At 45.2% G+C, this 26,618-nt stretch overlaps 1 protein-coding gene across 1 annotated transcript; it reads left to right on the forward strand.

The window, feature by feature from the left end:
* Nucleotides 1–609: 609 nt before the first annotated feature.
* On the forward strand, nt 610–26,047 carry fn1a (fibronectin 1a). Its single transcript, XM_040027758.1, has 49 exons — nt 610–932; nt 1,591–1,716; nt 1,831–1,965; nt 2,213–2,344; nt 2,454–2,591; nt 3,457–3,615; nt 4,050–4,247; nt 4,393–4,575; nt 5,137–5,313; nt 7,372–7,527; nt 8,030–8,158; nt 8,428–8,571; nt 11,120–11,241; nt 11,365–11,533; nt 11,616–11,801; nt 11,929–12,057; nt 12,193–12,282; nt 12,367–12,561; nt 13,617–13,895; nt 14,443–14,706; nt 14,920–15,014; nt 15,339–15,507; nt 15,611–15,697; nt 15,788–15,979; nt 16,541–16,813; nt 17,363–17,477; nt 17,554–17,630; nt 17,723–17,812; nt 17,915–18,181; nt 18,277–18,393; nt 18,524–18,688; nt 18,772–18,927; nt 19,013–19,126; nt 19,224–19,493; nt 19,646–19,857; nt 20,242–20,329; nt 20,427–20,612; nt 20,688–20,777; nt 20,869–21,060; nt 21,149–21,238; nt 21,867–21,975; nt 22,098–22,314; nt 22,524–22,694; nt 22,786–22,924; nt 23,086–23,247; nt 23,947–24,072; nt 24,232–24,338; nt 24,448–24,567; nt 24,697–26,047. The coding sequence occupies exons 1-49, from the start codon at nt 803–805 to the stop codon at nt 24,763–24,765; spliced, it is 7,506 nt and encodes a 2,501-aa protein (XP_039883692.1). The 5' UTR covers nt 610–802; the 3' UTR covers nt 24,766–26,047.
* The last annotated feature ends 571 nt before the right edge of the window (nt 26,048–26,618 follow it).

Raw genomic sequence — 26,618 nt, forward strand, 5'->3', positions numbered from 1 at the left:
CAGGAGTTAGCCTGTATCACAGTGGACTCGTTTCAGTAAAACACCTGGACATAAACACTTTCCAGACACTGAAACTGTAGGCTACTGGAGACTTTCCAGACACTGACGCCATGTGACCTAATTCCTGCAGATCGCTGCTCAGACTGTATAAAACCTATATGCCAAAACACTGCATTGCATCAGTGCCCTGCAGGAAAGCGAAGTCTGGTTGGTGCAAAAGAAGCAGAGGAAGAAGCTTCACATGAGATGCTTTTTATCTCTGGAGAAAAGAGGCGAAGTTTGGTCTTGAACCTAGAGGCAGTGCTGCTCCCCTGTAACCACCAGTCCCCACCTCTCCCACTCCCACCCCCACACACAGTTTGTTAAGTTTGGTAATCTGCGTGATGAAAGGTTATTTTAGAGCAATTCTTCGTCAAACATAAAAACAAACAAGCAAACAAACAAATAAACGAAGCAAAAGCAAGACAAAGCAACATTACATATGAATGATCTTTGTTTCGCAAAAGCCTGCCTGCCCCACGTCTGCGTGGGTAGTCCCTCTCATTGTTGCACCTCCCTCCTCCGCCTGAAAGTAAGCCATGCCCAGATAAATCACTCCCAGCACAGAGTGGTAACCTGCACACTGGGGCCGCAGACTGCAGAGGAGGACAGAGGGAGCAGGCTGGGACGCGGCAGAAAGCGCACAGTCTGATTGGAGCCGAGTTCTCTGGGTGTATTTGAAATAACACTTTCATATACGCATATAATAACAGCGGGACACCTGCAGCTTCATTCTGCTTTCATTGAGTCACTCTTCGACAGTATGACTGGCAGCACCATCGCCAGGGTGCTGGTTGCCCTGTGTATCGGGAGCGCAGTGAACTGTATGCCCAGAGGGACGCACAGGGATCGGCGTCAGGCGCATCAGCATCACGTCCCCTCAGTCTCTCAAGGTAAGCCGTTTGTGAGTGAGTGAGTGTAGCAGCCTGTGAGCTTCCAATCTGAGGCCGGAGTGGGGGGTGGGGGTGAGGACATTTTAATTAAACTGCAAAGTTTGCGCACTTTTTTTGGGGGGGTCCTTGGTGGTCCTTGCTGGATTGTGCAGTCATAAAACTCTGGATTAACCTCAGTCACCAGAAAACCTCCTGTCCTCCCCAGACTGGGTCTAAGAATGAGAAGGGAATGAAAATACAAAGCACGCCATCTGTTTAAAAGCTGGGAAAAGTCGAAAGGGAATCAGATGTGAACAAAGAAGATGGAGATAGAGAGTAAAAGTGGAATGTTATTATTCCCTGCTCTGTGCAAGTGATTTATCACTCGGCATTAGGCTCCTTTGAAGTCAAGTTAACACATCCAGGCACTTTCACAGGCAGGGGAGAAGCCTTGTCCTCCAGCAGAGTGGTGATTCCAATTTAGGGTTTGCTTATCGTTGTGTGGGAGAGAAGTCCCGTGTCTGTTTTTAGCTGTGGTTGGGGCTGGACAAGTTTCCAGTGGCTGCATTTGTCTTTCAAATTTTAAAAAGATCTCTTGCTTTAATCTTTACCAAGCAGCTTTGATCTGTATCACTCAATTGTTTTTTCTCTCTGTCTTGTTTCCATTTTCACGTGTCAGAGGGTTGTATGGAGAATGGTCAGTTCTATGGAATCAATGAACAGTGGGAGCGGCAGTTTTTGGACAGCACTCTGGTCTGTACCTGCCACGGAGTTGCAGGAATCAAGTGTAAAAGCAAACCCCAAGGTTAGTTTGTGGGCTGTTAGCTGCGTCCACAAAAATCACATCTATTCTTCACTTCTGTCTGAGAAAAGAACAAAACATGTACCAAAAACATCTTTTCTGCTGTTGCTCTTAAAGAGGAAAGGTGCTACGATAAAGTCAACGAGCGGTACTACTCTGTGGGAGAAACTTATGAGAGACCCAAGGACGGCATGATCTGGGACTGTACCTGTATTGGATCTGGGAGGGGCAAAATCAGCTGCACCATTGCCAGTAAGTGTGTGATACTGTGTGCCTGTTTTAACTGCTCTAACCTCAGACCACACGTCTAGGACTGCCAAACAGTAAACTGGTTAACCCCCCACGCTCTCCACAGTTGATTAGAACCTGGTGCCATGCAGCTATTTGCAGTTAGTGGTTAAATAATGAAGCATCACATTTTTTCAGTTCCCTTTGTTTGCTCATGCTGATGAGCCTGAAATCATCTCTAAAATCATGTCTTCTCCTTCTCTGCACCTAGATCGCTGTCATGAGGGCGGGGCTTCATATAAGATCGGTGACACCTGGAGGAGACCCCACGAAACAGGAGGCTACATGCTGGAGTGTGTCTGTCTGGGTAACGGCAAAGGAGAGTGGGCCTGCAAACCTGTTGGTGAGTCATTCAGACAGGCAGTGACTAACAGATGCATTCTTCTGCATCAGCCATATGTGTGTTTCATAGACAGTGCTGAACAAGTAATTAATGAGTTTGTACCCTGCAGCTGAGCGCTGTTACGACAATTCGGCGGGAACATCGTATGTTGTTGGGGAGACGTGGGAGAAGCCGTATCAGGGATGGATGGTCATGGACTGCACCTGCGTCGGGGAGGGAAATGGACGCATCACATGCACCTCCAGGAGTGAGACAACTTATTTGCTTTGCTTTGTCTGCCCCATCTACACTTCTGCTTTGCTTTCAGCTTTAGCTAAGAAAAATGAAATTCAGTTTTATTTATGCAGCACCAAATTACAGCAACAGTCGCCTCTAGGTGCTTTATACTGTAAGTGAAGGACCCCACAGTAATACAGGGAAAACCCAGCAATCAGACAAGCCACTGTGACCAAGCAGTTGGAGACAGTGGGAAGGAAAAACTCCCTTTCAAAAGGAAGAACCTCTGTAAGGACCATCCTCAGGAAAGGGCAGCCATCTAATTTCCTGCCGTCCTACTTTTATTCATTTGTTTTCGAGATTTTTCTTGTTTTGCATGATCTCCATGGATACGTAAGCTTGTCTGCCGACCCTCAGAAAGTCACACGAGCAGAAAATCTGAATTTATTGCTGCTGTTTTGAATCACACATGTCTGCACATCCTTTAAACCCTCAGTGAATGCCATCCACGTAGCATGGAGTCTTCTAAGAAGGACTAATGGTAAAGTGAGCTTGTTATTTCTTGGAGAATTTTAAGAGGCTGGGGAGGAAATGTTTTCCAGCTGTGTCGACAGTTTAAACCGTCACTCCAGTCCTTTATTATGTTGGCTGGTGCATCAGGTAATAATGAATGCTTTTCTCAATTAGTTTGTTGTTTTATCCAAGTGCTCAGGGTGGCCTTGGACACTTCGTAGAGTTCATCAATAAATTTCCCCATGTGTGCACAAACATGCAACCAGCTGCTAGCCAGTGATTCAGGCCCCACTCCATCGCTGCAGAGAGTTTTCCCCAAGTCACCAGACTGCTTAGAGTTTCCTTTTATTTTATATTCTACTTCTCATTTCCTTCTCTCCTAGATCGCTGTAATGACCAGGATACTCTGTCCTCCTACCGTATTGGAGATACCTGGACCAAGACCGACGCCCGGGGTCACCTGCTCAAGTGTCTGTGCACGGGGAACGGCCGAGGAGAGTGGAAGTGCGAACGACATGCCTCACTTCACACCACGGGCCTGGGTGAGAGCTGACAATATCCCTGTGTCTATTCTCCCCGGCTCTGTGCGAGGAGAGGAATGCGTACCAGAGACACATGTTGTGAGGCGAGAGAGATAAGAGGTGCCAAGTGTCCAAGTGATGAAGTGAGAAAAACGCAGCTTGGAACTCGTGATCGTGACCTCATGAGAAGCAGAGGCAGAAATGGAAAGTAGATGTGCAAATGTAGGGGGAAAGTGATGACAGGGTGTGAGACAGAAACATGCTCATTGTGACTTAGAGACAGTAAGACAGTCTTTTTATTGTAGTGTAGGCGTTACTCATATACTTAAGTTGACTCATGTATGCACATGAAGTCTTTAGAACTACTAATAATTTCACTTGTTCTTTATTCGTGCTTTTAATCTAACTTGAGCTGTTGCTCTGATATCTGACTGGTGTAACGTGTTGTGTTTTAGGCACTGGCTCCCGTGTTGTCACCAACATCCACCCCGTGGTCTACCAGCCCGACGCTGTGCCCGAGCATGCCCAGAATGGAGCCTGTCAGACGGAGACGGGGCTGATGTATTCTGTTGGCCAGCGCTGGATTAAGAAACAGGGAACTACGCAGATGATCTGTACCTGCCTTGGCACCGGGTCCAGCTGCAACCCATGGGGTAATGAATTATTTCTTTACAAATTTGCAAATTACAAAGTTCACCTGCAGAGTTAAGCATAATTAGGCTGACGGCACAGTCAGACACACAAAAACGACTTTCAAGTGGTGTTTATGCCTCTGTTTGTTTTCCCGTCCTCCTTCAGATGGACCTGCTCCAGTATACGGTGGCAACTCCGGTGGTCTGCCCTGTGTGTTCCCTTTTGTTTACAAGGGAAAGACCTACCACTCTTGTACCTCCGATGGACGTGCTGACGGGCAGCTGTGGTGCTCCACCTCGTCTGACTTCGAGACAGAGCAGAAATTTTCTTTCTGCACAGAGAAGAACGGTGAGCTAAACGCTGGAGCGCTGACGTGTTGACATGTTTTTTCTTCTGTGGTGGTGATTGTGTGCTTCAGATAGAAATATCATCTCTTTGATATTTGAAGAAAATGAGTGTGGGCTGTTGAAAAAGACAGGAGTTGCGTTTTATCGACAGTAGGGCTTCTCCTGGTCAGTGCAGGTAATCCCCTCACGATGGGAACAAAAGGGCGTGAACATGTTTCCTTTAAATGTGAGGCTTTTCCCATCTCTTAACTTTAAGACCTCATACAGGTTTTCTGATGTGCAATAACAGCGAGGCTGCAGTGAGAAGGAGGCAGCTGACCATGTGCCTCCTCCTGTGTAATGACAGGCAGCTGGCCAGCTGTGAGATGGTTTCCATTGTAGCACCCAGACCTGCTGTTCTCCTAATGTGTTAAACAAAGACCCTGAAACGTGTTAACAATGAGCTGCTACGTTCACATTTGCCCAGTTGTCACAAGCTTGCGTCCAAAGCAAGATGCACAGTCTGTCAAGGAGATGTTTATTAAACTTATTACTTATTATTTATTTTTTTCTTCTTCTTTAGCAATTGTGGCAACACGTGGCGGTAATTCTAACGGCGCTCTCTGCCAGTTCCCTTTCCTCTACAATGGCAGAAACTATACCGACTGTACCGCAGATGGACGAAGGGATGGCATGAAGTGGTGCGGCACCACAACAAACTATGATGACGAGCGGCGTTTCGGGTTCTGTCCCATGGCGGGTAAGTGTGTGCAGAGTGAGAGAGGGCTGTTAGCTCGTGGCTCAGCAGTTTCCTAACAATGATGGCAGCTAATTGCTAATTGCAAAGTCTAACCTCCACCCCAGTCTGAATGCTTACCTGACCTTTAAAGCTGATTGAATTAGCATGGAGGCGATTATCAGCGTGATGCTAGAAAGCAGCCTGGGCTGATATCACAGGCAAAATCTGTTTACACTTCTTACACCTTTTGTTTACAGCTTGGTGCCATTTAGTCTCTGTGGGTAACAAAGGAGACTGAAGCCAGTGAAACTGTGGGAGGGGTCGTTAAAACCACACTAATGTCTGAAGCAGTAATGACAGCGATGGCGTTGGTGCCATCGTGCTGTAAAAAGAGAAAAATCGGATCAATTTAAACTTTGGAGACGTAAAAGTCACTTTATACAAAGCAGCTGAGCTGTCACAACAAATGTGTGTTTTTGGCATCGCAGTGAATACATTCAGAGCGCAGGGCTCCTTTATATTGACAGTAATGACTTCACAGGCATCGTCAAAACAAACACGGTCGTTGGGGTGTTAATGGTGACGTTTAATCAGGTCCGGAGCCCCCTCGCCTCCACCTGTGGCAATCTTCTTCAAAGCTTTCTGCACCGCCTGCCGTGTGCCCGCGGGACAGCCTCCAGCTGTGACCCACAGGCAGAATTTAACCTCCATTATGCAAATGTAATCATTTACTTGGTTAGATCCACAATCTAACAACCAAACAAAACAAAGCAATCCCTTTCTCAAATTCAGCCCCTGTGCCTGGTTAAACTGCAATCAGCCTCTCAGCTGCTGATAAATCTCTTTGGCAGGAATTTAATTTAGTTCCCACAAATCGGCCAGAAGCTTTTTAAATAGCCACTTTGAAGTCAGGGTTTAAATTACACTAAAGACTATTAGTTTTATTAATTTTAAATAGATGACTGCTGATGGAATGCAGACTGACATTTAGGCAGCTGTTAATGGGTTTGTAACTGGAACAGATCCACATTTTACACGGTCTGAAGGAAAGGCTCATTTTAACTGTGAGGGTAGAAACGCGTCCAGCATGAATTCAAACAAAAATCCAACAATATAATTATTTCAACTGGTCAGGACCACTGAACCCAGAAACAAAAACACATAAATATGGACAAATGGACAAAAAAATGAGTGTCTTTTTTTTTTTTTTGGCTCAATTTTGAACTTTCCACTTAAAAATGAAAGACCTGTGGTTCAGTCCCAGGAAGAGACACAGATCCCTTTGTGTCAGAAAGGATATCCGGAGTTTAATCAAATAAATAAATACATGAAAAATCAAACATGCAGAGCTGCTCGCTGCGCTGACCCGTTGTGAATCAGGGAGAAACTAAAAATAGCTTCTCGTCATTTACTCACTCAGGCTTTCATGCATATTTATTTTGAACAGAATTCGTATGAAAGTTTTTGCATGTTTTTAACAAAAGCATACACAAAGGTTTAGTGTTAGTGACATACAACATGCAAATATTTTAATTCATTTAAACCCACAGCAAAGCCTTCCTAAGCCACGTTCTAATCATTCCTGTACTTATGTCCTAGCTACAGCCTTCATGTGCAGTGATTGGTCAGAATCGACCAATCAGAATGCAGTAAAGTAAAAAAGGCCACACGCTTTCTTTCCACACATGCACGCTCACACATGGAAGCAGGTCTTTACTTGCATCAGACACTTTTTCAAACTTATATCTCTCTGGAAAAAACCCAAACCACTCACTCTCTTTAATTATGGCAGATTTCATACATACGAGAGCACACGACAGCTGTTTCTAGCTTTTAATCAAATGTTCTTTGCTATGGAGACAAAGACAGGTATTCTGTGGGGTCTGCATCCTCTCCCACCCTGTGCAGTAATAGCAGGGTTGAGTCAGTGATGTCCAAAGGGCATCGTTCATGTTAATGTGTTTGTTTTTATCATGATAAAAGTATGCTGTGTGTGGATCCGTGCATCTAATTTTTTTTAGTATTTCCTCCCCATTAAGACCAGCAGGTGTAACATTCAGTTGCTTTTGTGTGTCCCAGCTCATGAAGAGGTGTGCACATCGAATGAAGGGGCGATGTACCGTGTAGGCGACCAGTGGGACAAGCGTCACGAGGTTCTGGGTCACATGATGCGGTGTACCTGTGTTGGCAATGGCAGAGGAGAATGGAGCTGCATTGCTTACTCTCAGCTAAACGGTAGGTGTCCACACGTGTAGCTGCAGGATACACCGTGGAAACAAGCAAGGGGCTACAGACTGGTATTAGATCTCCCTGAGTGTAAAGGTGAAAGGTCGTGCTAGATAAAAATCCCTCACCTGCACAGCTGCACTTTATGGGCCCTTAGCTGCACCTGCACTGCACACAGACACACACAAACCCTGCACTGCACACAGATACACACAAACCCTGCACTGCACACAGACACACACACCCTGCACTGCACACAGATACACACAAACCCTGCACTGCACACAGACACACACACCCTGCACTGCACACAGACACACACAAACCCTGCACTGCACACAGACACACACACCCTGCACTGCACACAGATACACACAAACCCTGCACTGCACACAGATACACACAAACCCTGCACTGCACACAGACACACAAACCCTGCACTGCACACAGACACACAAACCCTGCACTGCACACAAACGGTGCTCAGCATTTTGTTGAATGTCTGTTTCAGACCAGTGTAGCGTGGATGGCTTGACATACGAGGTTAACCAGACCTTCACCAAGCGGCACGATGAGGGATACATGATGAACTGCACCTGCTTTGGCCAAGGCCGTGGCCGCTGGAAGTGTGACGCCATTGGTGGGTTTGTCATTGCACGCGCACTTTGCATTTTTCCAATCATCCTAATCCTTGCTTCAGTGTAGGGTCGAAGAACAGACACGACTTATCGACTAAGCTTATGCTGCGTATTTGTTAAATGGACGGAGAATCCTCTTAATTTTTATTAGTAGTTAAAATATAATAACTCACAGCGAGTGCAGGCTCTGAACTGTAAATATATATGACTTCCATGAGTTTCAGTGCCCTTGTTTTTTGCATACTGTTACACTTCTGCTTTGTGCCCTCAGACCAGTGCCAGGAGCCAGAGACGAGAGCCTTTTATCAGATTGGAGACTCCTGGGATAAAGTCATCCATGGACTCATGTACAAGTGCTACTGCTATGGCAATGGTGTTGGAGAGCTGAGCTGCGAGCCCCAGCAGACGTACCCTGGTGAGGTTTTAAACGTGCTTTTGTTCGTGTATTTTGGGCTGACGTGTGGCTGTAACAGCAGGAGCAAAGGAAAATTCCCAGGACTGTGATACAAATATTTTTGAGTGCGATTTAATTTACTTCAGCTTAAAAAACATTTTCAGTTTATTAAAAGTCCAAACAAAGAATAACAGGAAGCCGTAAAGGACTATCACACGCTCGCCTGTCCCGAGCATGCTCGTTTTTTCCTCACCTGGGCACCTTTTCCAGCATCACTTTGTGCTCCAACTCTTGAAAAATGTTTGTTCAAGTCCCTTTGGGAAAGAGGCTGTTGACTTTGATGTGAAGTAGACAGAGCCCGGAGTGGGTGTGATTTCCTCTTTTACGAGTGCACCCCCCACTCTGAGCCTTTGTTCTTGCCAGCATGTGGTACAGCCCCTGTGTTGTTGCTACAGCTGTACCAAACGCCACAGTGCAGAGCGCGTATCCAGCCCAGACACACCTACTGCACACCGAGCTCCCTGAACAGCAGGTTTCAGTTTGTGGATTTTGGTGTCACGTTAATTGAAATCTCATCTCGTAAAGTTTAAACCAGCGTCACTCAGAGCAAGACACTACTTCACATTCAGTTACCTGGACCGTAATCTCAGCACACACCTTTCAAAATCACAGATTTTAGCTGGATTTAAGTTCCCTCTTAGTACACTTTGCTTTTTTAATCTATCACTATTACCTTCATAACAGACTCCGGTGTGTCTGTCGTGCACGTTTAATGTTTTTTAGGTGCTTTTCCAAACTTTTCTCCAACTCTATAAAAGAAAAGAGTCATGCACACGTGTGAGCTTGTGTGGTGGCTTTAGTGTTTCGAGGAGCAGAAACATTTCCATCTCCTGCAGCTTGGATAAATTTATCAGGTTAGTTCCAAGTGAGGCTGTAACTTTGTGCAAATGGTGACTGTTCCAGGTTTAAATGGACTGTTACTGGTTTGCTCTGTATCTGAAGCAGGTTGACAGAAGATACGAAATGTAGGGCATCGTTCTACCGTAAGTGGCCATAATCGCAACCAGCTGTGAACTAGCTCCGCGTGTGTGTGCATGTATGCGTGTGCGCGCATGTGCATGCATGCTCTTTGGCATACAAAATACAGCGTGCTAAGATTTAAGGGCAGCAGGAACCAGATCCAGACTCGAACTGGGAAAAACCATAAAAGGTAAAAATGGAAAAGCAACAGTCTTGCAGGACTTTCCAAAGCTTCTGATTCGGCACATGCGTTGATAAGATCTAGAAAAAATGTTTTCTTGTCTGCCATCTTTGTTTTCGTCTTCTTGTCTGGGGTGTAATTGAATCTTTTGATGCATTTCTTATTGTTAGGATGACTCCCAGAGTGACTTCCTTTTGCCGCTGTCCTTATCACCACCTCGCGGTGCGTCTGTCGGTATCAAGAATGAATGTTGTGTCTAAGTGTGAAAAGTGAAGGGTCAGGTCTGCATGCGCATGCTTGTACGTTAAAGAGACATAAGTAAAGCTGGGGAGAGCGCATTTGTGAGGCTCGTTGTATAGCCGCTCTGCAGTGAGCGTGCATCCGTTCGTGCACCTCCCACATCTGATTCTGTATAACCCTTACCCTCGCCAGTGGCCTGTGGGGCTGTAATAGGCAGTAATAGGTCCCAGATTGTTTTTGAGGTTTGCGTATCTGCTAGAAACTTATGGTTAACCACGCCACTTGCTCAGAAACTGTGATTACAGGTCTGCTATTTGGGAAAAGCAGTTAGAAAACCTCAGTTCTTTATAGAAGCTACCAGTTTCTATGAGCCCAGCTTATGTCAGGAGTCTGCGCACCACATGACTTCTGTTTACATTCAGGATGACTCGATGTATCCCCTTTGGATTTCTGCCTCTGCTTATACCACTTCTCTTCTTTTGTGTCTTCTAACCTGCAAAGTCATCTTGTATAATTTGTGCATCGTTCGGTGAACTCCTGCATGTCTGCAGCTTTTTATAGTGCAGACTCAAACCCTTACAGTTTTCTCTCAGATGGTGCAATGACCACCAGATCTCACCACAGCGTGGTTGTCCCCTCACAGACGAGCACTAATGCGACGGCTCAGGTGGTAACTGTTGTTTGGGTGAATATGGGGAAATTTGTTGGTTAATTAAGCAGCGAAACATGTTTCTTGGATGGAAAAGAGACTACATAGTGGAGGAAAAAGTTCTGTATGTCAAATTACACTGTGTGAGAATTACAAGCTTCATACTAGTGTCAGTTTTTAACATGTTTTTGCACTTTTTTAGCTTCTGAGACAACAGGAAAAATCTTAAACTAGGGTGGAAGCAGAAACTGTTGAGAGTCTGCGCTGGAATCTCACACAGACCTGCTAGTTTTTCACGCTTTTTCTCTGCTGTGTTCAGGAAAATCCTCCCACACACCCACTCGCTGTTAAACTGGGTTATATAAAGCCGTTGGTTTTACAAAATGATATCCCACACTGGAGCACAGATGTGCCTGCTCTCCTGCACACTGGTCACTCACTGCACAGCGGCTGGTAAAGCAGCTCTGTCTCTGTCTCAGGTGGTCACCGCCCCGTCCAGGTCATCATCGCAGAATCTGGAAACCAACCAGACTCCCACCCTATTCAGTGGAACGCCCAGTCGTCTGCACACATCACCCAGTACATCCTTAAATGGAGAGTGGTAAGGGTTTTTTTGGAGATATGTTTCCTCTTCCTCCCTGATTGGCCTAAACTTAATTAACCATTAAAACAATGTCAGCCTGTAAACTGTCCCTCAGATCTTACATCTCATGTGATTTTACAGAAAAACTCTCACAGCCCGTGGAGGGAGGTGGCGATTCCTGGCCATCTAAACTCGTACACCATCTCTGGTCTGAAACCCGGCATCACCTACGAGGGTCAGCTGATCAGCGTGCTGCATTTTGGGCGCAAAGAGGTCACACGTTTTGACTTCACCACCACTTATGGATCCTGTAAGTTAACGAAGTCACTGATGGTTTTGGAGGAATGTGTATGGGACTGTCCTGAATAACCAATCAATGACGTTCCCTGTAGTGGCTACAACACAAGGCGAGACCACCCCTCTTCCGCCTGTGGTTGACATCTCGGAGTCTGTAACCGAAATTACCTCCAGCAGCTTCGTCATCTCCTGGGTTTCTGCCTCGGACACAGTTTCGGGTTTCAGAGTGGAGTACGAGCTCATCGAGCAGGGACAAGGCACTGGACAACCTATCGTTCTTGGTAGGCGCCGATACAGATATTTACACTTTAAGATCAAAAAAATCTGACGTTTTGCTTGATTTCAGAATCCCAGCAATTCCCTCGTTCGTCACAGATTTGTTGATCCAAAATATTTCCTTCCTGTCAGATCTGCCCCGCACAGCTACCTCTGTGAACATTAATGAGCTTCTCCCTGGGAGGAAGTACACTGTTAACGTCTATGAGGTCACTGAGGGAGGAGAGGACAACCTCATTCTTACTACTTCACAAACAACTGGTGCGAACACACATTATTTGTCGTCATCATCACCTTGATTTTACAACTAAATGCAGCACTGAGATACAGTTCGTGTCATGCATCAACACGCACACCACAGTGGTTATAACGTCGTTTTTACACCTTGTTTCATAGTACCTGATGCTCCCAAGGAGCACGAAGTGGGGGAAGTGGGAGATACATCCATCATGATCAGCTGGGAAAAACCGCTGGCTCCCATCACTGGTAAGCTACGCTAACATTTTCAGTCGCTGGCTATTGAACTCATCTGCCTACACACGGGTAACTGTTTCCTCTTCCTCTGTGCAGGTTATCGTGTGGTCTACACTCCATCAGTAGAAGGTGAAAGCACGGAGCTGAATCTCCCTGATACAGCAACGTCTGTGACTCTGAGTGACCTTCTACCAGGGAGCCTGTACAACATCAGCATCTACGCCATTGAGGACACCCTGGAGAGTGAACCCATCTTTGTACAAGTCAGCACCTCTGGGGAACCACTGCCAGGTAAATGAGTGCTACTGGCTGATTGGTCTAAAAGATGTAAGGAATAATCCACGATGGTTCATGTCAGCACCTCTAATCTTTGCATATCATGATTTGATCTTCCGCCTGTGCCTCCATACATTCTGAATTAATACACTTGCCATGAGGGCACCTATCATAACCTGCAAGTTGTCCTGTGGCGTATTTAGAGATTTATGCCTGTTTCCAATCCTCAGTAGAAGCAAGACGAACTTTCCAAGGAAAGTCAAGTCACTGAGTTCACAGCTGTTGGGATGGAGTTATGTAAAACCTGTTAGTCTGCCAGGTCAAACAGATGTTGGAAGAGTGTGTGTACAGTTTGTGTGATGGACTGAGGATGTGTAAATTAGCTGACCGAGTTTAATATAAGGCAGAAAAGTGAAACTCCACCTCACACCGCAGCTCATATTAGTCAGTTTTAGGCTGTTTGTTGGTTGCCATTGGGGTTGGGTGCAGGGTTGGAAGTACTCGTCTCAGTGAGCGTCCTGTAACAAGAATCATTTATAATTATTTACACACATGTTGAACACATCAGCTGGATTAGACTGGATTTATGCAACAAGCAATGAAGGTCAGATGTTTTTGGAAATGCAGTAGTCATTTAGCTTCAGAGTGAAATTCGGGGCTCTGCAAAGACCCAACATAAAAAACTTTGTACAATAACTCAAAGTTTGCTATGAATCAAACTGCCAACTACGTAACTTGATCTGGTTTGTGTTATTTCCCTTCTTTTATTCTGCTCGGGTCAGATTTATTTCTTCTCTTACTAATTTTGTCCAGCGCTTTTGTCTCCTACCTATAAGTGGTAAAGAAGTCAGGCTCTCTGGGTTCTTCCCTCAAATGCATGTTTCCTTTATTAAGGGGAAGATGGTCATACACATTTAGCTGCATGTGCTGAGTGATCACAGACTCCATCCATTGCATTATACGTGCATTTTTTTCTTCTCAGCATTTTAAAATCATTTTAACCCAACGTTTTTAGTCTAACTTCAGTTTTAAAGAACACATACTGACATTTGTTTGTGTCGTACCCACAGATGAAGTGGATTCCCCGACCGACCTGCAGTTCTTTGAGGTGTCTGACAAAAAAATCGTTCTGACATGGTCCAGACCCTCTGGTGAAATCTCTGGTTACCGGGTCACCGTGATGCCCGTCGATGAGTCTGGTTCTTCTCAGCCAGAGATGAATCTGCCCGTCAGTCAGAACGCCTACACTGAAGTGACGCATCTACAGCCAGGAACACTGTACCGATTCAGTGTCTATGCTGTTCATAATGGACACGAAAGTTTGCCACTTATTGGAGAGCAATCTACCAGTGAGTATGACAGATGGCCTCCAGACTACAGGGAAATCTTTTACATGCCAAAACTGGATGTGAATACACACAGCCTCTCTTCTTTGCATGACTAAAATCTGGGTAAAGGGGCATTAACCCTAACACAACCACACTGTGAAACAGACAATACAATGTGCACATGTTTTAGTTATCCTATAAATGCATGAAATCATGATTACTGATCAGAAACCGTAATAAACAAGTGCTTATTTTTCCAGTGGCACGTATTTCCTGTGGTAGAGTTTTTTGCATTTTGTCAGGGCGTCTGGGGATTTAGTTCTTCCAAGCAGCCTGGGCTCTGGTCCAGACTGTGGGGGCTCTGCGGGGGCCATTCCATCTGTTATAGGACCCTTCGTTTCTGAAGATGGTTTGATACGACTGGCTGTTTGAATATGGGATAAAGCAGACGGAGATGAAGCGTGAAACATGCTTTTTTTACCAGAACTGAAACTGTTCATACTGCTCCCGACAGTCTTTTAGATCAAACTGCTCTGAATCTAACAGTGTTCATTATCTGTCTTCTCAGAGCCCGATGCCCCCACAGACATCCATTTTGCCAATGTGACCGAGGACAGTGCAGTGGTGCTGTGGTTTGCACCCCGTGCCAAAATTACCGGCTACCGTCTCTTCCTCACTGTTGAGGGCTCCAACCCCAAGCAGCTGTACCTGCCTGCCCGCCTCACCCAGTACACCCTCCTCAACCTGCAGCCAGATACCGAATACACAGTGACTCTGCACGCGGAGCAAGCCAACACCATGAGTGCGGGAGAGACGGCTTTGTTTACAACCAGTGAGTATCCAGTGCATTGAGCTTTGTGGCCACCGAGCTTATACTTCAAACTTTTGTGCGTTTTGCTATTAAAAAAGATTTTTCTGGATAAGTCGAGTCAATGAGGCGTGGCCTCCTTCAAACACCAAAGCATGAATATTGAAGTTTTTGCTGTATTTATACTCCAAGACACTAAAATTGATAAGAACACACCTTCACCTTCTGTGTTTGTAGCCCCAGCGATGGGTAATGCTCCTCATTTCAACACTGATGTGACTGATTCCTCCATTATAATCACCTGGACTCCAGTTCCCCGCGTTGGCTACAAGGTACCCTCACTTACAGTATATTTTTGCATCATTTGCCTTTTTGGGTGCAGGTTTTCTTCTTTACGTGTGTAATTCTGACTGTTTAAATGCATTTTCCTGTTTGCTGTGCAAAGCACATTCCAGTTATTCTTACTTGAGTGTGCGCCTCTCAGAGTTAGCTACTAACATGGGAACTTGAACCCTCTGAGATATATCTGATTGGTTAGAAGATGTCGCACCAGAGATGAGAATGTTCTGCTGGCTTCAGTGTTCTTGGGAAAGCACTGACCTCTGACCTTTAACTCCTCTGCTCAGTCTGTCTGACTGTGTGCATTTATCTTTCAGCTGACAGTACGGCCCAGTCAGGGTGGGGAAGCCCCGAGAGATGTGACCTCTGAGTCAGGAAGTATCTACGTTTCCGGTCTGACTCCAGGAGTGGAGTACACCTACAGCGTCCAGCCGGTCATTAATGGATACGAGCAGGGAACTCCGATCACACGCCGCGTTGTCACACGTAAGTGGACTCTTTTCATTCCACTTTCCAAACCTTTTTTTCTCTGTTTTGCATTCTTTTTCCACACGTCCTCCTCTGATCTTCTATCCTCTTTGCTCTCCAGCTCTGTCTCCTCCAACCGATCTCAATCTGAAGCCTAACCCAGGCACCGGTGGTGTCACAGTGGAATGGAACGGAGCCAGTACTCCAGGTACACACATGTGCAATAAAAAGAAGAATCCCAACAAGCAAATCATGAATAGCCAGTCTAACAACTAAATACCTCTCTTATCCCTCTAAGACATCACCGGGTACAGAGTGACATGCACTCCCACTGACGGACAACAAGGAAACAGTGTGGAGGAATTTGTGGAAGGTGATGAGAACTCCTGCACTCTGGAAAACCTGAGCCCTGGTGTGGAGTACAACATCAGTGTTGTCGCTGTTAAAGATGAGATGGAGAGCACTCCGGTATCGACTGTCATTACACCAGGTGAGATGTTTAATTTCACAAGAAGGCCTCTCAGAGGTTTGAATGGGTTTTCTTCCCGGTCCATCAGTCCATGCAGACAGGATGTGCATGTATGGAAAGTCATTCTCTAATCAGCTGCAGAAGCAACATGTTGAAGGTTGATGTTTTCAAATAAAACATCAACCTTCAACTTTTAACACCTACCAGCTCTTTTCTGAAACTGTTGCTCTCTGCATAGGCACCAGCAGCTAAGTGCCTATGCTAAAGTGACTATGCTAAAGTGACTCATAGGTAACACTAATGCTTTTAATGTTAACTTTATATATCACCAAATGGTAACATAGGTATATTACCATTTGGTGATATATATATCTGTATATCAGGAGACGCAAACTTAACATTAGGGCTTCCATCAGTGTCACCCTGCTGGAAGTCCAGTGTTTGTGGCCCAGATTAACCAGTTTGTATCCTTTCTCTCCTTTTTCTTTTTCCTCACGTTTGGCTCTTTGTTTCTTTGTTTGGCGTTTCTGGGTTTTTTCTCTCTTCCTTTCTCTGCCCCCAAATCTCTTCCCATCCATCCAGAAGTACCACAGCTGACTGACCTCAGCTTTGAGGATGTGAGCGACACCACTATCAGTCTACGCTGGACACCGTTCGACACCAAAGCCATCACTGGTTACAGGATCACTGTAGTTGCAGCCGGCGAGAGCGTACCGATCTTTGAAGACCAGGTGCTGCCCACAACCGGTCAGTACACGGTCTACGGACTGGAACCGGGCATCGACTACGACATCAGCGTTACCACTCTGACGGAGAATGGCGAGAGCGAGCCCACCACGGTCACTCAGCAGACCTGTAAGAGCCGTGTTTCTACCAAGCTGAACTAAAAGACACACACGTTCAGTGTGAATTCACTGTTTAGGTTATATAATGTAATAAAGCTCTCATTAAACCTTTGACACGGATCTTTAAACAACAGAAACCTTTAGGTTGCTGATGTAATTGCTGTGCGTGTTTTGTTGTCAGTTTAATAGCCCTGAGTGTGTGTGTGTGTGTGTGTGTGTGTGTGTGTGTGTGTGTGTGTGGGGACCATCTGGTATTAGTTGAGAGGTTTATCATACTAAGGCTTGCCCTCCCACCCCCCACCAGTACAAACAGTGCTTGTTCTCCCAGCTTGAAGATGTTGTAAAACTTCAGAAGAGGATTTGCACCGACACACAAACACATCACAGACTCGTCTTTTAAAAGACGGTCGTGTAAATATTTCACTTTCTCTTTTAGTTGTTCCCTTATGTTTGTCTTTTCTCTTGCATCCTTTCGTGGAGTTATTAAATTTCCCGAATCCCGTTTCACAACCAATAAGAAATCTCATAAATCCAACAGTCTGCTCTGTCTTTCCCGCAGCTGTGCCAGCTCCCACTAATTTAGCCTTTGGGCAGGTTGGGCCAGACACCATGGAGGTCACCTGGGTCTCTCCCCCAGTCCCAAACACTGCTGACATTAACAGTTTCCGTATCAGGTAGGTGAAGAAACACAAAAATGTCCTCATGCAGTAGCTTGTGAATATAGCTGATGTCGGTCTCTGTGTCATTCAGGTATCATCCCATCGATGATGAAGATGAGATCACAGAGACCAGCGTAGGAGGGACGGCTAACGGCGTGGTGCTAAGAAGTAAGCTGTAGTAATCATGATTAACACAAAGCCAGGTACAGTCACAGAAGAAAGGGCTGCATTCACATCTGTGCTGTTGTTGCTGTCTGCAGATTTGCTGCCCAACACCGAGTACCTGGTGAGCGTGATGTGTGTTTATGAGGAGAGGGAGAGCTCGCCTGTGGTTGGCTCTCAGAAAACAGGTGATTCTAAGTCAGGAGCAACTTTGCATCAGCCTAGAATCAGCCACTGGCATCATAAGAGCCAGTGAAATCATCTTTATCCTTCTTTGTCCCGACCTGCAGCTCTGGACTCACCCGTCGGCCTGCAGTTCTCTGAGATCATGACCAACTCCTTCACCATCCACTGGTTCGCTCCGCAGAGTAAGATCAGCGGCTACCGCATCCGTTACCAGATGGTGACGGGTGGGAGGTCCAAAGACGAGAGGCTGCCCCCGTCCAGGAAGCACTTCACTCTGACAGGACTCACTCCTGACACAGAGTACTTGGTCAACATCTTCGCCGTGAGCGGGACACAGGAGAGCCTGCCGCTCAGCGGGACACAGAAAACAAGTATGAACAGCCACTTTCAATGTTTTATCCACTCACGACGTTAACGCCAACGCGTCGGATATGTATTTATTTTTCTTTCTGGCGTCTTTGTCCAGTCTCTGATGCTCCCACTGACCTGGAAGTGCTAGACTCGAACCCGACAAGCATCACTGTCCGCTGGGCTGCTCCCCCAGTTACTGTGCGCTACTACAGGATCACCCATGGAGAGTCAGGTAGACTTACAGATTTAATTTGTACCAAGAACTGTATATTTTTCTGACTATATTATTCCTTTTTGTAATTTTTTTTGGCCAGTCATTAGTAAATCGTTACACTTGCAAACGGAAGGTCTTTTTGCCTCAGGTGGTCATGGTAATCCTAAGGAGTTCACGGTTCCTGGCTCTCAGTCCACCGCCACAATCTCTAACCTGAAGCCTGGAACTGACTACACTATCACTGTGTACGCTGTGACCGGCAGAGGAGACAGCCCCGCATCCAGCGTCCCAATCTATGTCACTCATAAGACAAGTACGGACACACAAAGTGCACAATCTGTCTGAGACATAACAGCGTTACACTTTCCTTTTCACATCTGTTTTCTTCTCTTGCAGGTGTCGACTCTCCCTCTGAGATGGAGGTGACAGATGTGAATGACAACAGCATCACAGTGAGGTGGAGCCCCGCCGCAGGCCCCATCAAGGGTTACAGGGTGACTGGGGCTCCTAGAAATGGACTGGGACCATCTTTTACCGAGGTGGTGGCTCCAGGTACGTTTCCCACATTCGCAGCGTGTTGTGAAGTTTAGCTGTAAACTTTGAGCCGTGTTGATTTTCCCTTTTTTGTTGTTTCCAGATCAGACAGAGTTTACTTTTTCAGGCCTGATGCCGACGTCGGAGTATACCTTTAGTGTGGTTGCTCAAGTACAAGACGGGGAGAGCTCTCCACAGGTGGTGACGGCTTCAACGAGTAAGGATTTGCCTTGTGGAAACTTTTAACTGAAAGTTGACTTAAACGACATCACCTTCTCATACTTGTCTTTCTTATCCTCTCTCATTCCCTTTAGATGTAGACCGCCCCAAAGACCTGACCTTCTCAGACGTTGATTCAACCTCACTGCGGATCACCTGGGACAGTCCCGAGGGAACCGTCACGTCTTACCGAGTGTTTTATTCAAGTTCTGAGGAGGGGGAGAGAGAGCTGCTTCCTGCTCCCACAGGAGACGCCGAGTCAGCCGACATATACGGTCTCCAGCCCGGCACCGAATACACCGTGAAGGTCATTGCTCTGTACGATGACACAGAGAGCACAGCCGTGGTTGGGACACAAGCTACAGGTAGGGAAGGGAACATTTATAACTACATGTTTGAGAACATTTTCCAGCGCCAAAGCTTTCTAATTAATGCGAAACAGCAGTTCAAGTGAAAAACCCAAGTTTCCTCTTCTGTTTCCTAATAACACTTATTTTTCTTTTTTCCCTCCTTCCAGCAATCTCTCCTCCAACTAACCTCCAGTTCTCCCAGGTCAGCCCTACTTCTTTCATTATGCGCTGGGACATGCTGGGTCAGGACAATCAGCTAACAGGGCTCAGGGGCCTCACGGGCTACCGTGTGGTGGTAAACCCAAAGAACAAGAGCGTGCCTACCAAGGAGATCAACCTGGCCCCAGACACCACTCAGGCACACATTTCTGGGCTCATGGTGAGTAAATCAAATCAACTTCCAGTGCCTTAAACTTCAATAGCTTAGCTATCACAGATACTGACACTTTTTCAGTCTCTCTTAAGCATCGATACCAGACGAGAAAGAAAAATGTGCTCACTGATAAGTTGGGAATAATTCTGTACATGATGTAATTGTAAGCATTTAGCCCGCTCGATCAGCTTTAGTGCAGTAACACACGCACACACACACACACGTGGAGGTCTGCACACTTGCTGATAACGACCCTGTTTAACGAGGCTTTCCCAGGCACACCCATACCTGTGCACAAACATGCACAGACATATAATCTCGCAGCTTCAGTCGCTATTTTGACTCTCAGCCTTGTGGAGAATGTAACCGTATCTCTTTGGGTCCCGTTAGATTGCAACCACCTATGAAGTCAACGTTTATGCGCTGAAGAACTCTCTAACCAGCAGGCCCGTCCTGGGAGAGGTCACCACCCTGGAGAGTGAGTTTATAAAATGGATAATTTGACGCATAAAAACGAAGAGCTGCTTTTATTCCATCTTATTAATACTTTTTCTCTGGTGCTGCTTTGCTTCAAGATATCAGCCCGCCTCGTCGTGTGCGTATCGCTGATGTTAATGATTCCACCATCACGCTGACATGGCGGGCCAAGCCAGACCCCATCTCTGGTTTCCTGGTTGAGGCCACGCCCACCCACCCCTCTTCCGGCTACACACCCATCCAAAACACCATCAGCCCTGATTTGCGCTTATACACTATTACAGGTACGAGACAGCAGAGGTAAACATGTGTTTCTGCACATACAGACTCTCACTAACATGTCTGTATTCACACTCTAGGTCTGGAGCCTGGCACCAGTTATAAGATCAACATCTATACGCTGAAAGGACATGGGCGCAGCGTACCTTTCACACTCACAGCGACCACAGGTAACTGTGCACATCACACAGTATTGTGTATTTACTTAAGAAAGACTTTCTCCATATTTCCTGAGTAATCACTTTTCTGTCTGTCTTGTAGCTCAGCCTCTGGTCATCCCACCCACAAATATTCGCTTCACCTCCCTGAATCCGAACAGCATTTCTTTCATGTGGGAGCCGTCACGCAGCCCAGGCATTACAGGGTACTACGTCACCTATGAGGAGGCGGGTGGTGTGCCTCGAGAGGTCCTTCCTAGACCCCATGCAGGCCAGGACTTTGTTACCATCAATGGTAAGTGTCCATGAGTGTTACTACATGTCATGTAAACATTTATTTAAAAAAAAATGATGAATCTTTTTGACTTTTTGTTTGACAATAGGTCTGAAACCAGGAACGGAGTATGTCATTAAGATCGTAGCCCTGCAGAATGCTTTGAGAAGCACACCGCTGGTGGGGAAAGCCAGAACCCGTAAGTGCAGACGTCGTCCACCTGCAGTCGTTTATCGACTGTAACTTCTTTTGTTACAGTTCAGCTACAGATGTTTCTACGTTTCACTGTGTGTCGAATGTATTAAACGCTTTTATTCTGACTTCTGGTATCACTTAAGAGAAACTGAACATTGCAAAGTTATTTCTCTTGCATCTCCCATCACCTTTTTAAAATGTGATATGCTGAAGGTGGGACATGGTGTTGTGGAATAATATACTCAGTTTATGAGTACTTCTACAAAGACTTACAGATTACACCATTAAATAAAAGCCTTAAAGGTTGTTTTTTTAAAGTTTCCCACTTGCAGCAGTTAGATGATGTAATGGAGAGAACTTTGACTTTGATTATTTTTCACGATTGTTGTTAAGAGTAACTTCTCTCAGAGAGACAAAACCAGCAGTAATAACTGCTACATGAGCTGTGCTGTGCTGCCCTCTGCTGGCCATGCAGCACTGCTGTAAATATGTTGGGCAATTTATGCTTGCCAGAGGATCTGAGTTTAGCCGTCCAAAGCTCTTTTAACCGTTATACAATGAAACCAATCCAACCTAAGTACTGGAATCTAAGAATCTAACAGCCAGCACACGTTTGTCTTTGATCCAATCAGAACCAGCTCCAGATTCTCAGCTGTTGTTCCCTGAGCTGCCTCAGCTTCCTGTTCCTCATCGCCCCACCACTGACATTCTGGATGTTCCCGAGTCCTTTGACGACAAAATGTAAGCATTCCCACAGTCGTATGGAAAGGAAGGACATTTCTTTAACCACCTTAACAGTGTTTTCTGATTTCGCGCCTCTTGATTTTTGCTGTTTTATCATCCCTTTCTTTTTGTTTCTCCAGTTTTAACTCCAACCACGTCCACCTGGCTGGCACCAGCGGCCAGAACCAGCCAGGCCAGCAGGGTCAGCATATCTATACAGAGTATCAGGGTCTGGGCCCCAATAATGGATTCGGCCCCTACAGTGGACCCAAGGAAGGCCAGAGACCCACTCTCAAAGAGCCCTTAATTTATATTCCTGTGGCAGGCCCTGATGGAAACAGAGTACCTTTGGTGAAGGTGGGTGAGGCCCTGACGCAGCTATAATCTTGTTTCAGTAAAGCAGTGAAAGCATCTCCAACACGTTACATCAGCTTTATTTGATGAAATCAAAGTAAAAACAAATCTTATGTCTTATGCATGCTGGTTTTTGATTTCAGAGCAGGTACAAATACATGACCCTAATTAATATTCATGTGCTCACACTTTGTTCCATGTGGCTCCTGTAGGTGAGCGACGGCCCTCTGCCTGGTCTCGCGTTTGGTTTTTCTGACAGTGAAACAGAGATTCCCCAAGAAGCTCAGACAATCACAACCATCTCCTGGAAACCCATCCCTCACACGACAGAGTACGAGGTGTCCTGTAATCCTATCACAGACCTGGAGGAAGGAGGCTTCCAGGTACAGACGCGTGTGCACACACATCCACGTGCGAGCTCGTTTGATATGAGAGGACGTTCCTCATTCAGCTGCTTTATCTTTCTCCACACAGATGCGTCTCCCTGGCAACTCCACCAGCGCCACTCTGATTGGACTGACGTCTGGAGCTTCCTATAATGTCATTGTGGAGGCCATGAAGGGCGGGGCTAAAGAGAAGGTTTTGGAGGAAGTCGTAATCGCTGGCGATGCTGGTACAGCAGTTTACACTCGCAATTTTATCCTTTGATCACAGAAAACTGAAAAGTAGAAAAGATTCAAAGAGTCTGAAGTGAAAAATGGGAAAATATTAAATCAATAACCCGATGAGTTTCTTAATGAGCAATAAAAAAAAATTGTTTTTTCGTCTTCAAAGGTGGCATCCCCATCACCCCCAAACGGGACGTGTGCTACGACACGTTCACACACGCCTACCATGAAGTGGGCTCAGAGTGGGAGCGCATGTCAGAGACGGGCTTCAAGCTGTGGTGCCGCTGCCTGGGGCTGGGCAGTGGGCATTTTAGGTGTGATTCATCCAGTGAGTGGCTTATTAACCCCATCCCAGCATGCTTTGCAAAACCCTACCATGGAATTAAAGTCCAGTAATAATTCTATGTGATTTAAACACAAGGAATTTATAATAGGGAGGCATAAAACAAGCAAATGGAAATTCAGTTAAACACATAAAATGATGCCATTTGCCTTTATGCACATTATAAATTCCTGAGTCATAGAATCAGTGGATGTGCAGCAGCATGCAGTAATAAAATGTCAGCATGGGCAGCCACAGCAATGAGAAATAGACCTTTGCATAGAACATTTTTTGCCTCAGGTTTAAATGTATTTGCTGTTTCAGTTAATCATAAAGAAAATGACTTTACTGTGTGTGAGTCAGCTGTAGCCTGCCCATGTGGATCCCTCTGATCCTTCTCTGCAAACTGTGAAAACCTCACATCAAACTGATCTGCCCCACTGAGCCTCGCACTCAGTTATTTGTATTGTCCATAACTGCAAAGCTAACACGACGATACGAGAAGCTGAGAGCATTTCATTTTTCTGTATATTTATTATGTGTCTGCACACGCTGCATAAATATGTATCTGTGAATGGGCTCGACTGATGAACTGCTTTCTTTTATCTTTTGCACATCTGTGCATTCACTCCCTCTCTGCATCATTTCCTCGTCCCTTTCTTTTTCCGTGTCTGTCCCTCTCTTTGCTGCCTCTCCCTTCTTCAGAGTGGTGCCATGATGGCGGCAATAACTACCCTATTGGAGAAAGGTGGGATCGCCGCGGTGAGGATGGTCACATGATGAGCTGCACCTGTCTGGGCAACGGCAAAGGAGAATTCAAATGTGAACCTCGTGAGTGCTGACTGCCGGACACACACCAGAGCCGGGTGTCGTGTTTGGTTAATGACACGAGAACACGTTTGGTGTGAATAAAGTGACGAGGTCTATGTCAGGATTTTTTTAACGTGTTGAGTTTACTCTCATGCTTCTTTAATTTCTATCCTTCTCCAGATGAGTCGACTTGCTATGACGATGGAAAAATGTACCAGGTCGGGAAGCAGTGGCAGAAGGAGTACCAGGGAGCCATCTGCACCTGTACTTGCTATGGAGGACTACAGGTGAGAACGCCACCTGTAGTGTTGCTTTAAAGCTCTTTAAAGGTGTTTGTGTGCGCTCAAGGCCAGGCTGGCTGTGTGTGTGAGCAACATCTCTCTCTCTCCTCTTCAGGGCTGGCGATGTGAGAACTGCAGGAGGCCAGGAGGACAGCCTGAGCTGGAGGCTGACCTCCTCCAGCCTGTTCACCCAGACGTCTTTGATCGTTACAGAGAAAATGCTCTTCGCAAACTGGTCAGTGTCTTTTTCTAATAGTAATCGTTCCAATGAAGATTTACATCAGATAAAAATGTAGCTGTAGCCCATAAAACATGCATGTTTCCTCTCCCTTCTCCCTGTGACGTGCCCTTCTCTGTTCCCCAGAACATCCAGTGTCCGATTGAATGTTTGAGGCCGGAGCTGCTTGCAGACGCTATCAGCCCACAAGAGTAGAGACGAAAGGAGTACGAGTAAAGGAGGACAAAATGACGAGATCCCTAACAGCGTCAGCATCGCTTCAAGATGGAAGCCCCCGCTCGCTTTTGTGAAAAGGAAATATTCCATCAGATTTGTGCCTTAATTTTTTTTCCCACCAAATTGTAGTGCCTTAACAACACTTTTCTACTCCAATCCTTGTGCCTTTCAAAGACCTGTAGCAGCTTTCTTTGTGGGTTTTGAGCCTCTTTTCTTCAACAGAACCAGGGATTTCTTCCATCAGAGTAATTTTAGACAAATCTGTCAGAGCACAAATCCTGCTGCTTCACCCCCTTGAACGTTCATTCCCTAAATCACTCTCTTTCTCACACACACACACACACACACACACACACACACACACACACACACACACACACACACACAGAAGCAGTATTGTTATGTGTGTTTTGACCGTTGTATTGGTGCTTTTGTTTTCAGAACATTCCTCTTTCAAACACAGAATGCATTTATGCAAATCTCTAAATGTCTGCAGCCACCTTTTGTTGCCATATCCGTTTTTTTTTTTAAATGCATTTAGATAATGGTGGAATGCATTTTGTGGGTCCTTCCATATCAATAGAAAGAGGGAGAGCTGTTTTGCAAAGGCAGTTTCAAAGCCATGCAGTATTGCTATTGTACCCCCAAAATAACTTTTAGCTCCTGTGGGTCAGTTTTAGTGACATATACAGAAATGACCGTCACAATCCGATTAAAATAAAACTGCTATGACAGTTTTTATTAGCGTGAATCTACATTCTTTGTAGTGAAGTGTAATTCCCTTTGTTACGAGGAAAGCACTCCTGTAAGTATCCTGTGTATATCTGTGGTCTGCTAGTTTGAAGAGCAGCTGATCTTTTTAAATGACAGAAAGATTGGAAACAGCCTTTCTGTTACTTTTGATGTGTCTGCTATTAATCTTTAATTCACCATGCAGACGGTCGTCATCAGCAATATGAGTACAAATTATAGAACCTATAAAAAATTAAAAAGTAAACCCAGAACTGGCTCACCTAAAAATGTAACTGTTGTTTCAAAAATAAGTTGGAGAATTCACCATCATTTCCCAGTGGATTACATTTTAGTGTTTTTTTTTATTTTTTTATTCAGTTCTTTTATTTATCCCTTGTTATTCAGGCATTTTGTTCAGTGCTATTTTAGGGTGTACACTTTATTTTTGATTCATTTGTTTTTTATGTTGTTGGTGCCAGACTCTGAACTACTGTGGACTGAATCTTTTTAATAAACTGATAAAAACACATGCCTGTTAGTGAGACTGAATTCATTCCTAGTTATCTCTTGTTTTATACAGTGCCTGAAGTCACTTTTACTTCAGTGAAATTTTACTTACTTATTTTGGTCAGCAAACGCTGTAGTTTTAGTCAGTTACCTATTAAAACCTTGGTAAAGACTTTGTTTAAAAAGCCTAAATCAGAGAATCATGCGGGGCGGATCTAGAGAAATTTTCTTAGGATGGCATGAGGGTGGCAAGGAAATCAAATGGTGTGGCAAAATCAAAGCCTTTTTTTTCAGACACATATGGAGGTGGTTACATATTGTTACAATAATTCAAATGCAGTAAGTAAACGTGTTTTTCATATAAATATAGTTTATTATTATTTTCTGCAGCTCACATAATTAAACGCTTTAGTTACATAAAACATGCAGATTTTGATCTTATGTACTGTACAGCCTGTATAATAAATATATAATATGTAGCCTAAGAAGTATAAAATCCACAAAGCTATGGGGCGGTTCATTTACAAAGAGTCTCACTTGCGTTTCATACTTTTTTGTTAGAAAAAAATCAAATTGTTACATGCTTAAATTTA

The sequence above is a fragment of the Simochromis diagramma genome, unplaced genomic scaffold (assembly GCF_900408965.1).
Source record: "Simochromis diagramma unplaced genomic scaffold, fSimDia1.1 OVJJ01000343.1, whole genome shotgun sequence".
NCBI lineage: Eukaryota > Metazoa > Chordata > Actinopteri > Cichliformes > Cichlidae > Simochromis > Simochromis diagramma.